Below are 14,591 nucleotides of genomic sequence, written 5' to 3'. Positions count from 1 at the left end.
TCTGATCGAATCCTAGAAATTGGAGAGAGGACTGTCCTCCTGGCCCCAATTTACGTATGGGGCCCTGGAGATACTCAACCCCAAAAACAGCTTTGTGGGTTAGGGATATCCCATATACCTCCCACAACCCTGTTAGCTGCCCCCCAAGGCCCAGGAAACCTTTTAGAGAGAGGAGCATCAATGGGCTGCCTCCTGTACGCCCCCTATTGGGGATCAAGCCTGAAACCCAGGCATGTGCTCTGAAGGGAATCAAACGCGGGACCACTTCTTGGTGCAAGGGACAACTCAATCAACTGAGCCACACTGGCTGGGCAAAACTTTCATTTTATTGCCCGTGGATTCTGTGTGGAAAAACGTTTGCTCTCATTCCAATATAGAACACTGGACTTTTTTTCCCATTTTCATGTCACAAACTTGTGTTAGTTCCTGGATCTCTAGGATTTCTGGAGTTTCTTACCAGACCTAATTTCTGTCCAGCCTCCCAGTTATTCCTTCCCTTGCTTTCTTTCCCTCCCTTCTATCCCCCAATACCTCCTTCCCTTCCCCTCTCTCTGACCAATGTAATTCTTGGGTCTTAGATTTCGCTGATGGTTGAGTTTTCTGTCTCCCACACTTTTCCTGCTTGTTGTTCTGCCTTTCCAGATCTAGTTCTCAACCTCTTATCTGTCTCCCTTTCTCAGCTTTAGCCTGCCCTCCCCCTTCCCTGCATACCTCCACCTTTTGTTCTCAGAGATTAGTCTGTCCTTAAAGGAGATTTTACCCTTGAAGGAACTGCCTCATTTTCCAGGGTAAGGAATTAAATCCTTAAGTTCCAACTTCCAATCGCCCTTCTAACAATTGCACCAAACTTGATTTGCCTTTACCCAGAGTCCATGGCCTTGCACCCCTCTCCTCCCCCAACCAGTTCTAATTTAAGGGTCAGATTGCAAGTGGCATAGTAAAGGAAGCACATTTGTTTTTCTACAAGGATAGGACCCTCCCCCCCATCCAGTGTGGTTGTGGGGTTTGTTGATGGGTAGTTGGGTTTTGATATTGTTGTGTGTGTGTTTTTGTTTGTTTGGTTGGTTGGGTTTTTTTCTATTGATTTCAGAGAGGGAGAGAGAGAGAAACATCAATGATGAGAGAGAATCATTGATCAGCTGCCTCCTGCACACCCTGCTCTGAGGATCGAGCTGGCAACCCAGGCACGTGCCCTTGGCCAGAATCAAACTCAGGACCCATCAGTCCACAAGCCTATGCTCTATCCACTGAGCCAAACTGGCTAGGGCTGATATTGTTTTTGTTTGTTTGTTTGTTTGCAACAGGGACAGAGGTGGTTGTCAAGAATAAGAGACAAAGATTCAATTTGGTTTAGTCACAGGTCCCAACAGACAATCCCCTAACCCAAGTCTCAGGACATGGAAGACCCCCCACCACGTCCCAGACTCTGAACTTGTTTGCCCCAGCCACTGAGCTCCCAGTACTTCCCATGAGCCTCCCAGTACTTCCCATCTGAGGTGAGGCAAACGCTGAATACCAGAGGAATCGAGCCATCCAAAATATGCCTGGGGGGGGAAAGTCTCCCACATCCCGTCCCCTTGGACCCCCTCCCCCACACACACACACACACACACACACACCACACTCACAGTTTCTTGCTCTCGGCTATGGCCTCAACCCCTGGAGATGGCAGCCTTTACCACAGAAAGTCAACTTAGGTTTGGTTTTTCCTTTTTTTGGTTTTTTTTTTTACCGGGCTCTTGGCTGTAATTGGATTCAGACTGAAACAACCACGTCCGCACCGGGAAAGGAGGGCATTGGGGCGTGGGCGGGAGGAGAGGCTGTGGGATAAAGGGAGGGACCAGAGGAGAGAGCAAGAGAGGGCTCGCCATCTAGTTCGCCGACTAAGCAGAAGAAAGACCAGAGAACGGAGGGGAGGCGACGAGCAGACAGGCGCGCTCGGGATCCAGCGCCTCCTCTCCCAGCGGACAGCTCTCCAAGAATCCCAGCTCCGTGCCTCCGGGAGACAAAGGCGTCCGAGGGAGGGGCGGCGCGACCCCCAGGCTGGGCCCCGCCGCGGAGCCGCACGCCGGTCTGCCCGGACGGCCACGGACCATGTCTCCCGCCGCACGGCCCGCCCGCAGCCCGCTGCTCCCTCTGCTCGCGCTCGCCGCCGCGCTCGCCCCCCTCAGCTCGGCCCAAAGCAGCTTCAGCCCCGAAGTAAGTGAGCTCCGCCGGCCCGGCCCGGCCCGGAGCCGCGCGGCGGCGGAGGCGAGCCCGGGGTCTCCCGGGGGACAGCCCCCTTCGGGGAGGAGGGCTCTCCAGGTCTCGTTGGCTCCGGCCTGCAGGACCCCCTCCTTTCCCTTCCCCTCCTCATCTCCAAACTTCCCTGGCGATCCAACTTTTGCCACCTCCCCCACCCCCGCCGCCGCCTTCCTTCCCACTGCTTTCCTGGGAAGAGCTTCACAGCCGGTCAGACCCTCGCCCACCGCCCCGGACCCCACCGCCCCGGACCCCACCGCCCCGGACCCCACCGCCCCGGACCCCACCGCCCCAGTCCCCGCTCTGCGCTCTGCACTCTGCGCTCCGCGCTCAGCTCTGGAACCGGTTGGGAGCCTGAGACCTATTTGGACTCCGCTCAGATCCCGCGCTGTCTTGGTTTCTTGTCATGTGCGAGAGTTTGCAGTTTCTGCAACTTTCCAGCCCGCCCGCCCGCCCGCCCGCGCTGACCGGCGCCGGGGAGGCCAGGAGGGCCCGGGAGGACCGTGGCCCCGGCCCCCCACGCTGCGGCCGCTGCCCGCTCCCCGCTCCCCGCTGCCCGCTGGCGCGCCCTCCACCCGCGCATCAGCGCCCAGGTGGGGCCGCGGGTGGACGGCGGAGCGGCCCCGGCCCCCACCCGCCCCCGCCTCCCGAGCGGATCTCTGGGTCCCGGCCCCCGAGCCCTGGCGTCGAGGGTCCCGGCGCTGGCGCCCTGGCCGCCCTTCCGTCCACACAAAGCTCTCCTTGTGAGCGGGGGCTCGCCGGGGCCGCCGCCTCCTCCCCTGCCCCCCGCCCCTCCGCGCCTTTAGGCCTTTTTTTGTTGTTTTTGTTCATTGTTTTTCTGCGTTAATTGCATAGAGACTGGGAACGTCGCACAGGGGGAATGGGGAGAGGGCCTGGCCCCGGGCGCCCACACAGGCCTTGACCCACTCCGGTGCCCCCCACCCATTCGCCGACGTTGGCCCACCCGGCCAGGAGGAAGTCGCGTGGGAGTTGTCTGAGGAGGTTTTTCCTCTCTCTCCCTTTTATTTTGGGGTGAAGGTGGGAGACGGATTTGATCAGCGTCTTATTTTGGGACATCCCAACCCACTCGGCCCTGCCTGGGTGCCTGGGGCGGTCTGGAGGGGCTGGGAAGTGCCCGAGAAGGGGGAGGGGATCTGGACTTGGCTCCCTCCGACCCCTTCGGCGCCCTGGTTCCATCCCCAAGGAACCATCTCCAGAAAGAACACACTCTCTGTCCTGAAGGGCTCTGAGGCTGAAAGGAAAAGGTGGCCCTAGGAATGGGGTGACCAGGAAGTGTGAAAATCTGCCCTGTGGCCAATCCTGGCACTGGCCGGGAGGAGGAGGCGTCCTCTTTCCAGGCATGAAGTGTGCACTGAGGCCTAAAAGGAGAGCTCTCTACAGTAGGAGCCTGGGCATCTGGGGGCAGCCCACTGCCATCATGGCCTGCCCTGCCTTCTCCCTGCCCCTGCCCCGTTAGGCCCCCTAAGGGAGGGGCAGCAGCCCTGTCTCTGCTTTAAGTGGGTCATGGGCAGTCCCAGTGTCAGAACCACCCTTTGCTTCTGGGCTCTGGAGGGTTGGGAGGCAGAGGGAGGGAGGAGCAGGCCCAGAGGCTCCCATCCGGGCCTGCTGGAGAGCCAGAGATCGCCCCCCACACCCCCTCTACTCTTGGGCCAAAGGTGGGATGGGTTCCCTTGACTTTCCCTTAGGGCAGCAATTTTCAGCTGGCCTGCAGCATGCTGCGGCTCACTGTTGTTCCTGTGCCGCAAGAATGTTAAAACTCTGTGCAATACTTGACTATTTAGTCAGGGCCATTGACCTCTTTTCCCTTTGATTGTCAAATAACAAATGACAACAGCCAACACAACAATAGCCGTCCAGTGTGAAGGTATGAAAATTATACCTATTTGTCGTATCGGCAAAAAATATATTTTGTGGTGTGCCACAGAATTTTAGTAATTCGTTTATGTGTGTCATGAGATGGAAAAGGTTGAAAATCTCTGCCCTAGGGCAGTGGTCGGCAAACTCATTAGTGAACAGAGACAAATATCCACAGTACAACGATTGAGATTTCTTTTGAGCCAAATTTTTTAAACTTAAACTATATAGGTAGGTACATTGTTATTAACTTAATTAGGGTACTCCTAAGGCTTAGGAAGAGCCACACTCAAGGGGCCAAAGAGCCGCATGTGGCTCGAGAGCCGCAGTTGGCCGACCTCGGCCCTAGGGGAATACCTTCCACCACTCGGTTTTCAAGACAAAGCCAACCAATAAAGTTCTCTGACCCAACATAGTTGCTCCCTCTCCAGGCTGAGCTGGGGTGGCCCAGGCCTCAGGCAGCCGGTTCCTTCCACCAGGCTCCGTAGTCCTGCACCAGCTTCAGAACAGCCCGTTGGCCGACCTCGGCCCTAGGGGAATACCTTCCACCACTCGGTTTTCAAGACAAAGCCAACCAATAAAGTTCTCTGACCCAACATAGTTGCTCCCTCTCCAGGCTGAGCTGGGGTGGCCCAGGCCTCAGGCAGCCGGTTCCTTCCACCAGGCTCCGTAGTCCTGCACCAGCTTCAGAACAGCCCTCTCCTCCCTGTCTGGCACTCAGCCCTGCCCCCACCCAGCCGCAGACACAGGAGTCCTCTCTTCTGTGGTTCCAGCCCCAGTCTCTGTGGTTCTTGCTTTGCTCAGAGCTGGCCCCTGTGAGGGGAGAAAGCCTAGGCGTGGAGGAGTGGGGCAGGGGCACCTCCTTTCCAAGCTTTGCAGTTCCCTTGACTCCAGGGATGTCCCTTTTTTGCCTAAGTCTCTACTTTTAACTCCTGGGTGTGGGGTGGAGGTTGTGGGTGTGAATGTTTTCATCTGCCTGCCTTCCTGAAAGACTCATCAGGGAGAGGGATTTATCCCAGAGCTCTTGGCTGTGGATTCTCCCCACCTGTCTGCCACGCACCCTTCTGTCATCCTGTCCTAGAATTCCCCTCAGGTTTGCTTCCTGAGGGTTGAGGAGGCCTGACCTCAGTCCTCCTGACTTCCGGTTCCGCTTAGGTCACTACTCCTTCCCCAAAGCTGAACTCCTACCCAGGTCATAAGCCTGGGGTGTATACCGTCCAGGTGAGACTAGGGGCACAGAGTTTCCTGAATACTCAGGCATATGCCACAGCAGGCTTCCTGCAGGCACTAGCTGAAGCGTCAGCCAGCACAGGTCAAGGCAAGCATTCTTCTGTTGGAGAGCGGCCCACGCCTGCAACACCCTTCTCTGCTCCCCTCTGGTGTACCAGGTGTTAAACTTCACTCCTTCTACCCTTGAGGTGGGGCCCTGGAGCAGGTGGTGCTAGGGTGACTCTGGCCAGGCCTGTTGGCTGGGGAAGGGCTGGGTTGTTTACATCTCAGGCCCTACCTCCATCATCCTTGGGGGATCACTTCCCAAAACCATGTTGCAATTCTCTATTTTTTTATTTTTTTATTTTTTATTATTTTTTTTTTTTTTGGTTTCAGAGAGGCAGGGAGCAGGAGAGAAATAGAAACATCAATGATGCCTCCTGCACACCCCCTACTGAGGATTGAGCCCACAACCTGGGCATGTGCCCTGACCTGGAATTGAACCATGATCTCCTGGTTCATAGGTCGATGCTCAACCATTGAGCCATACTGGCAGGACCCATTATTGCAGTTCTTGCCCATGCAGGCTCCGGTTCCCAATCAGCTGCTTCTGAATCACCTCTAGCCCCTATGCAAGAGTACTGTTTCATCACTGGGGCGTGTGCCTAGAGGTGAAGGGCCACATGGAGATTTATCCTAATAACCTAGGATGGAGGGCACAGCACCTAACACCAGTAGCCTCAACCCCTCTGCACCTCAAGCTCCCATCCCAGGCAACGTGCAGCCCCTCTGGACTGCTTAGGAAAGCAACACTGGATCAGGGACCAGCTGTCGGGGTAGCGTCTCCCTGTAGGAAAATCCAAGTATTTTCATATCCCATATATAATTTGGCTCATTTTACTTTTCAGGCTTTAGGAAAATATTCCATTGCTGTTACAATAAAGGTTGATTTTTTTTTTTCTCAATGAGGTTTTACAGGTTTGTTTTGTTTTGTTAATCCCCACCCAAGGATTTTTTTCCATTTTTTTTTTGTTTTGTTTTTTGGGTTGTTTTTTTTTTGTTTTGTTTTTTAAGAGAGAGTGGAAGGGAGTGGGAGAGACAGAGAGAAACATCCATGTGAGAGAGACACATTAATTGGTTGCCTCCCAAATGCGGGGACCAGGGATTAAGGCCCAGAATCAGAATCGAACCCAGGACATTTCAGTCCAAGGCGATGCTCTATCCACTGAGCAAAACCAGCTAGGGCTGTCCTTTCAATCAAACACCAAAAACCTAACTTTAGATTATAAAAGCCTGTGGATTCATTTGGTCTGGCCCTGCCAGGGCATTAGGGGTGAGATAATTAAATGTTTGGCCAAATATAGCAGGCTAATTTTTAAGTTGATAATTTTGTATGGCCCGAGAATGACGTTATAAGTATTCAAATGGCCCTTGGCAGAAAAATGTTCCCCACCCCTGCTTTTACATGTCAGCATTATATTACACCATTCACAACGTACCTAAAATAAAAAAAATACCGTCACCGACTATCCACCTCACTCCCAGCTCCCACACCCTCTACTGCGATCCTTAAATGGACAGTGCAGGTCCCAGGCCCTAGGTCAGATGCCGTTTGGATGGAAACAGTGGCAGGATCCTGGCTCTGGCTGCATCACACTTCTCACCACCTGCAGAAGCCCCAACTTCCCCTATCAGCAGCCAACCTCAGCCCTAGCTCCTTTTCTGCCCTCCTTTCTCTAAAAAAATCTCAGCTCTGAGGTTCCTGGAGGCTTGGCATCCCCCTCCCAGGAGGGCCTCAGCCTCTCCCCTCTCTACCCTGAGAAGACATCTGAGAACTCAGTTAAACTCATTCCCATGAAGACAGCTGTAGCCAAAGTCCAGAGCTGAGGCTCCAAGAGGACAAGGCATACTGGGGCCGGGGCCAGAATTCAGGTCCAGCCCTGGAGTTCCTCCAGACCCACTGCCAGAGCCCGGCTGGAGGCTCATTGCCCTTTCCTCAGCAAGTGGAGGGTGCATGCCAGGTAACGTGAGGAGGCGGAGGCTTCCCTGGGGCCAGGTGGGGCTGCTCTAAGCCTCATCCCTTTCCCTCCAGGCCTGGCTGCAGCAATATGGCTACCTGCCCCCTGGGGACCTGCGTACCCACACGCAGCGCTTACCTCAGTCACTCTCAGCTGCCATCGCTGCCATGCAGAGGTTCTACGGTCTGCGAGTGACGGGCAAGATGGATACAGACACCATGAAGTAAGTGCTGGACCCTGGCAGGGATTCTGCCCAGCACACACTGACAAAACACTGAGCACCATAGAAGCTGCTCCGTGAATGCCTGACGCGTGTCCCTGTACCTCATCGCCACATGCTGATCCTGAGCCTTTTTATTTACCCTAACCTTCCTCACACTGACCCTGGGCCCAGAGAGTCCCCCTGTCCTCCAAAGACCTTCCTCTTTCTTACACTATACTGACCCGTCTTCACACTTCAACTACCTCAGGGCCATGAAGCGCCCCCGCTGTGGTGTTCCAGACAAGTTTGGGGCTGAGATCAAGGCCAACGTTCGAAGGAAGCGCTATGCCATCCAGGGCCCCAAATGGCAGCATAACGAGATTACTTTCTGGTGAGTCTAACAGGCAAGTGGCCTTACTCACATCAGGTTACCCTTCCCTATCAGTTGTGCTTACAGAGACTCAGAGGCATCTTGCCATACTCACCTCTTCCTTGGGATGCATCCTTGGGAGTGGGAGGGTAATGGCTGTAACCCCGAGAGAGATACCGCCTGTAAGGGAAAAGGGGTACGCCCCAGGACCAGAAAGCCAAAGCCTGAGGGTCCCTGAGCTCTCAGTACTTGAGGCAAAGGCATCTGGAGGTGGCAAAGGTGGCTGAGCAGTTCAGTCAGACTTGGGAGAGTATAGGGAAGGAGAGTTTTGTCCCTTGTGATCCTAACATACTCTAATCCTCTCCCCACGTGGCTGGACCTCAGCATCCAGAATTATACCCCCAAGGTAGGCGAGTATCGCACCTATGAGGCCATCCGCAAGGCCTTCCGCGTGTGGGAGAGTCACACACCGCTGCGTTTCCGAGAGATACCCTATTCCTACATCGAGAATGGCCATGAGCATGCCGACATCATGATCATGTTTGCTGAGGGCTTCCATGGCGACAGCACACCCTTCGATGGCGAGGGTGGCTTCCTCGCACACGCCTACTTCCCAGGTCCCCACATCGGAGGCGACACCCACTTTGACTCTGCTGAGCCCTGGACTGTCGAAAATCAGGATCTGAATGGTGAGCCCTGGGGAGAGTCAAAGATCATTTGTACAGGGTTCTCCTGCCTCCTCCCAAAACCTCATACCCCCAGATCTCAGGGCTACCAGGGACCACAAAGATCTCCAACAAAGCAGGAATCCAGTTTTAAACTATTTATATGTGGTTCCTTCTCTCGCCCAATAACTGACTCCTCAAAGGCTTCAAAGCCTCCCCATCACCCGCTTATCCAGACAAGTTCATCCTGGGAGAAAGAGGCCCAGGGAGAGCCCTCCGCTTCCCTCAACACAGTCTCCTGGGCTTGGGGTCTAGTCCCAGAGCACGCTCACCTCCTCCCAGAAGAGCATGGTGGTTTGGTGGCTTTTCTGAGTGGAAAACAGCAGGCAGGCTTGGGTGTGAAACTAAAGCCTCTGATGGGAAAGCTGGGAGCCTGAGGGAAGAGATCCCGGCCTCCATCATAGTCTCTCTCCTCCCTCCAGGTAATGACATCTTTCTGGTGGCCGTGCATGAGCTGGGCCACGCCCTGGGCCTCGAGCATTCCAGTGATCCCTCGGCCATCATGGCGCCCTTTTACCAGTGGATGGACACAGAGAACTTTGTGCTGCCCGATGATGACCGCCGGGGCATCCAGCAACTTTATGGCAAGTAGTCCATGCCCGCATCTGCTCCTCTCTCTGCTCCTTGCCTGTGTCTTCTTGGCCTTCCTGTTTCTTCCCGTCGCCCCACATCCCCCTCCTGACTCTGCCTCTATCTGCTCCCACTTTTGAGTCCACCTCTTCGGTTCTTTCCTAGCTGATTGCTTCAGCCTCTCTCTACCCTTTCCAAGGGCATTGTCTGCCCATATGCCCGTCCTTTCCTCTCCCTCTGCCACCAAGTCTGAAGTGCTCCCATGTTCTCTGCCCCAGGGAGTAAGTCAGGCCCCACCAAGATGCCCCCTCAACCCAGGACCACCTCCAGGCCCTCTATCCCTGATAAGCCCAAAAACCCCACATATGGGCCCAACATCTGTGACGGGAACTTTGACACTGTGGCTGTGCTTCGAGGGGAGATGTTTGTCTTCAAGGTGAGAGGAAGAAGTGGGCTGGTTTGGAGGACAAAAGGGCTCCATGCCCGGGAGGCAGGGTGGAAACAGCAGCATGAGGACTAAAAACGAAAACGGAGGCAGTGGGGGAGCTTCGGGAACTGAATCTGAGGACTAAGTGACAAGACATAATGTACTCTTACGTCGACTGCCTCCCAGGAGCGCTGGTTCTGGCGGGTGAGGAATAACCAAGTGATGGATGGCTACCCAATGCCCATCGGCCAGTTCTGGCGGGGCCTGCCTGCATCCATCAACACTGCCTACGAGAGGAAGGATGGCAAATTTGTCTTCTTCAAAGGTAACCAGGCCTTAGTCTTTGGGTCTGGGGAGTCTCCCTGGATGAGCAGATTCCACCTGACTCCTCCATAGACCCTAGAACCCAAGTGGACCCTCCATCCTGCCCTTCTGTCTCCCCAGGAGATAGGCACTGGGTGTTTGACGAAGCGTCCCTGGAGCCTGGCTACCCCAAGCACATTAAGGAGCTGGGCCGAGGCCTGCCTACTGATAGGATTGACGCCGCCATCTTTTGGATACCCAATGGAAAGACCTACTTCTTCCGGGGAAACAAGTAAGACCTTAACCCAGGGGTGGGCAAACTTTTGGACTCGAGGGCCACAATGGGTGCTTAAACTGGACCGGAGGGCCGGAACAAAAGCATGGATGGAGTGTTTGTGTGAACTAATATAAATTCAAAGTAAACATCATTACATAAAAGGGTACGGTCTTTTTTTTTTTTTAGTTTTATTCATTTCAAACGGGCCGGATCCGGCCCGCGGGCCGTAGTTTGCCCACGGCTGCCTTAACCCCTTGACCCCAGGCCTGCCTCCTCAGCTACCAGAGTCCCTCAATTCTGGAGGAAGACCCACTTTATGCCTGGGTTGTTTCCCTGGAGAAGGAGTTGGCTGAGCCTCTGTTGTTGCCTAGCAATGAGCAGCCTCCATTGGGTGCTGAGTGAGTGGGATGTGACCGGGTCACCATTTCAGACCTGGTCATTTGACGCCTCCTGCCCCGGCACGGTGCCTCCGCTCCAGCAGCCTAGCACTGTCATTAAGGGCTGCTGGTGGCTCCTTACAGCCTGGGCCCTCCCTCCCACCTTCCGCTGCTCTCAGCTGCAGGCCCTCATTACTCAAAACCCCTGTGCACAGCTGTCCTTACCTTACTGGTGACTTCAGTCCCGGGTCCTGCTACCCTCGGAGGAAGTGCCCAGTGTCCAACCACTTCCTCCTCTCCTCTCCACCAGGTACTACCGTTTCAACGAGGAGCTCAGGATGGTGGAGAACGACTACCCCCAAAACATCAAGATCTGGGAAGGAATTCCTGAGTCTCCCAGAGGGTCATTCATGGGCAGTGATGAAGGTGAGAAGGGCCTGGGAAGTGTCTGTGAGGGATTGGAACAAATAGTTGAGAGGAAGAAGAAAGATGGAGAGTATTGTGGGAAAATAATGACAATGATAATAAGGTGGAGCCTTTCCCATGGGTCAGTCACTGGGCTAGTGCTTTCCATGTGTCAGACCCCGTAGACCCCACCACTCCTCCAGCCTGGTACTAGAATTACCCCGTTTACAGCTGAGGAAACGCTGTTAGGAGAGTTAACTCAGCCAGCCACACACTGACAGATTTTCTTTCTGCTCTTCTCTCTGGGTCTCCTGGATGCTGCCCCGCCTGTGTCTTCTCTGCCACCTTCTTGCTGCCGCCTGCAGTCTTCACATACTTCTACAAGGGGAACAGATACTGGAAATTCAACAACCAGAAGCTGAAAGTAGAGCCAGGCTACCCCAAGTCAGCCCTGCGGGACTGGATGGGCTGCCCTTCGGAGGGCCGGCCAGATGGGGGGACTGAGGAGGAAACGGAGGTGATCATCATCGAGGTGGACGAGGAAGGCAGCGGGGCAGTGAGCGCAGCCGCTGTGGTGCTGCCTGTGCTGCTGCTGGTGCTGGTGCTGGCGGTGGGCCTCGCAGTCTTCTTCTTCAGACGCCACGGGACCCCCAAGCGACTGCTCTATTGCCAGCGGTCCCTGCTGGACAAGGTCTGACCCCCATCGCTGCCCGCCCACTCCTACCACGTGGACTTTGCCTCTGAAGGCCAGTGGCAGCAGATGGTGGTGGGTGGGCTGCTCCCACCCCATCCAAGCTCTCTCCCCACCCCGCCTCCCTTCTCTGTTCCATGACTGGCCCCTCCCACCTCAACCCTGGCATTGCTTCTTCCCTAGATGGGTCCCCTGGGGGCTGAACAGGGGCCACCCCTTCCAGTCCCTGCCCCTCAAGGGCCCCTGTAGCTTGGTGTATGTCCAGCCCCATCTGAATGTCTTGTCTCTGCACTTGAAGGCAGGACCCTCAGACCTCACTGGTAAAGGTCAAATGGGGTCATCTGCTCCTTTTCCATTCCCTGACATACCTTTAACCTCTGAACTCTGACCTCAGGAGGCTCTGGGCACTCCAGCCCCGGCAGGCCCCCAGGTGTACCCAATTGGCAGCCTCCCACCACTCTTTCTGGCTAAAAGGAATCTAACCTTTTGTCTGGGGAGAACCTGAGAGAAGGTGAAGGGGGAGCTGCATAGCCACCGTAAGACCTAGGGAGGGAAGTTCAGAGAGGGTCAGTCTTTTCCACGAAGATCTGCCTCCCCCTCCTTCTGCCCCCAAGAACGTCGTGGAAGGAGCCTGAGCCATTATGGAGTGAACTGAGGCTGCAGAAACCCTGGACAGCCCTACTCTCCCAAATGTTAGCCTTGGATGCGGATGTCAAGTTGGAAGAGCTGAGGTCAGGGAGTGCAGTGCCTGGAGTGAGTCTCTATAGGAAGAGACTCAGTCCGGAGCCCTGGGGGTGAGCCTCAAGGCCACAGAGAAAGAAGCTTGCTTAAATGCAGGCAGCTGGGGCAAGTGCCAGGGGCAGAGCAGTCAGAGGGGATAGGATGGGACCAAAAGGAGGTTCAGCAGGAGTGGACAGCTGGAGGTTGAGCAGGCCATCAGGGATGCACAGGGGGGACTGGTACCTGGGGGAAGGCACATTTTATTGGCGCTAGAGGAAGAGCCCAAGAAAGGCACACCTGCTCGCTTAGTGCCTTCCCTCTGACCAGAGAGCATAGAGGGAAAGGGGAAGGAGCTCAGAAAAAGCAGCAAAGATGGCACATGTGAGGACTGGCAACTGGCCCTTAATGAGAGTAGCTACCTAGTTAGAGAGCAGAAAGCTCCCAGCAGCAGGCAGCACCGAGTCGGCAAGCCTCAGAGAGGGCAGGTGCCTGTGCATTTCTTGTTTCTTGGTCAGGTTACCTCCTCACTTCCTGATGCCCCCACCCCTCAGCCCGTCCTATCTGTGTCCTGCCCTCCCCTCATCCCCACCCAGCCCATCCATTTGAAGTCTCCTTCAGCCACCTAAGGTGGTCATGGTACTGGGGACTTGGGAAAGTGAGAGACCCTTCTGGGAGTGAAAAGAGAGGGATGTCAGGGGTGGGGCATTGGGGGGGTTGGGGGAAAATGGGGTGAACGGTGCTGGCAGTTCAGCTAAATTTGTCTTGTTTGGGATTTTTGTTTTGTTTAATGTATATTTTTATTATAATTATTATATATGAATTCCCTTCAAATCGTTCCTTTTTGTTAACAAGGGGCATGGGGAGGGATGGGGGTGGGGGGGCAGAGGCATTGACCCCAGGAACCTGCAGGGCGGGGCTGGGTCAGTGCCCTCTAAGGATATTTTTGACCTTGTTCAACCTTTCCACAAAAAATAAATGGTGTTTCACATTCCTTGTGTGGCTTCAGTTCTCTCATAGGGTGAACGGGATTGGCTATGAGGGCAAGAGAAAAGGAGAGTCCTAACCAGCATCGGCCCATGGACTGAAGGGTCCCAGGTTCGATACCAGTCTAGGGCACATACCTCAGTTGCAGGCTCAATCCCTGGCCCAGTCAGGGTGCATGCAGGAAGCAACCAAATGATGTATCTCTGTCACATCAATGTTTCTGTCTCCCGCTCCCTTCCACACTCTCTAAAAATCAATGGACTCTTCCTCAGTGAGTTTTGGAAGATTGTATTTTTCTAGAAATATGTCCATTTCATCAAGGTTGTCCAATTTGTTAGAATACAGTTCTTTATAGTATTTTTTTATAATCCCTTGTATTTATGTGGGGATAGTTGTTACTTCACCTCTTTCATTTCTGATTTTGTTTATTTGGGTCCTCTCTCTGTTTCTTGGTGAGTCTGGCTGGAGGTTCATAAATCTTGTTTATGAAATAGACATGTTCCTAGAAAAATACAATCTTCTAAAAATCAGGAAGAATCAGAAAACCTTAATAGGCCAATAACTACTTATAAAATTGAAGCAGTAATAAAAAATTTTAAAAACTTCCAGCAAACAAAAGCCCTGGTCCAGACAGCTTCACGGGGGAGTTTTACCAAACATTCAAAGATGAACTAACACCTATACTCCTCAAACTATTCCAAAAAATCCAAGAGGAAAGAACAAGTCTAAGCTCTTTCTAAGAGGCCAGCATTATCCTAATTCCAAAACCAGATAAAGAGACTATAAAGAAAGAGAATTACAGGCAATATCCCGGATGAACATTTATGCTAAAATCCTCAACAAAATATTAGCAAATCAGATCCAGCAATACATTAAAAAGATCATACACCATGACCAAGTGGGATTTATCCCAGGGATGCAAAGCCAGTAATATATCTGCAAATCGATAAATGTGATACATCACATAAACAAATTGCAAGACAAAAATCACATGATCATATCAATTGATACAGAAAAAGCATTCAACAAAATCCAACACCCTTTTTTTTTTTAATTAAATCTTTATTGTTCAGATTATTACATTTGTTCCTCTTTTTTTTCCCCCCATAACTCCCCTCCTCCCAGTTCCCGCCCCACCTTCCGCCGCCCTCACTCCCCACCCACTGTCCTCATCCATAGGTGCACGATTTTTGTCCA

General features: G+C 53.8%; 1 protein-coding gene across 1 annotated transcript; it reads left to right on the top strand.

Moving 5' to 3' along the window:
- The first annotated feature begins 1,847 nt into the window (after window positions 1–1,847).
- On the top strand, window positions 1,848–13,401 carry MMP14 (matrix metallopeptidase 14). Its single transcript, XM_036356005.1, has 10 exons — window positions 1,848–2,199; window positions 7,418–7,566; window positions 7,814–7,936; window positions 8,300–8,604; window positions 9,063–9,224; window positions 9,489–9,646; window positions 9,824–9,962; window positions 10,082–10,232; window positions 10,905–11,020; window positions 11,365–13,401. Exons 1-10 carry the CDS (start codon window positions 2,095–2,097, stop codon window positions 11,694–11,696), a joined length of 1,740 nt encoding a protein of 579 aa, XP_036211898.1. The 5' UTR covers window positions 1,848–2,094; the 3' UTR covers window positions 11,697–13,401.
- Window positions 13,402–14,591: the final 1,190 nt, after the last annotated feature.

This window comes from Myotis myotis, unplaced genomic scaffold (genome assembly GCF_014108235.1).
Source record: "Myotis myotis isolate mMyoMyo1 unplaced genomic scaffold, mMyoMyo1.p scaffold_m19_p_1, whole genome shotgun sequence".
Lineage (NCBI taxonomy): Eukaryota > Metazoa > Chordata > Mammalia > Chiroptera > Vespertilionidae > Myotis > Myotis myotis.
This window is presented reverse-complemented; position numbering and strand designations above follow the sequence as displayed.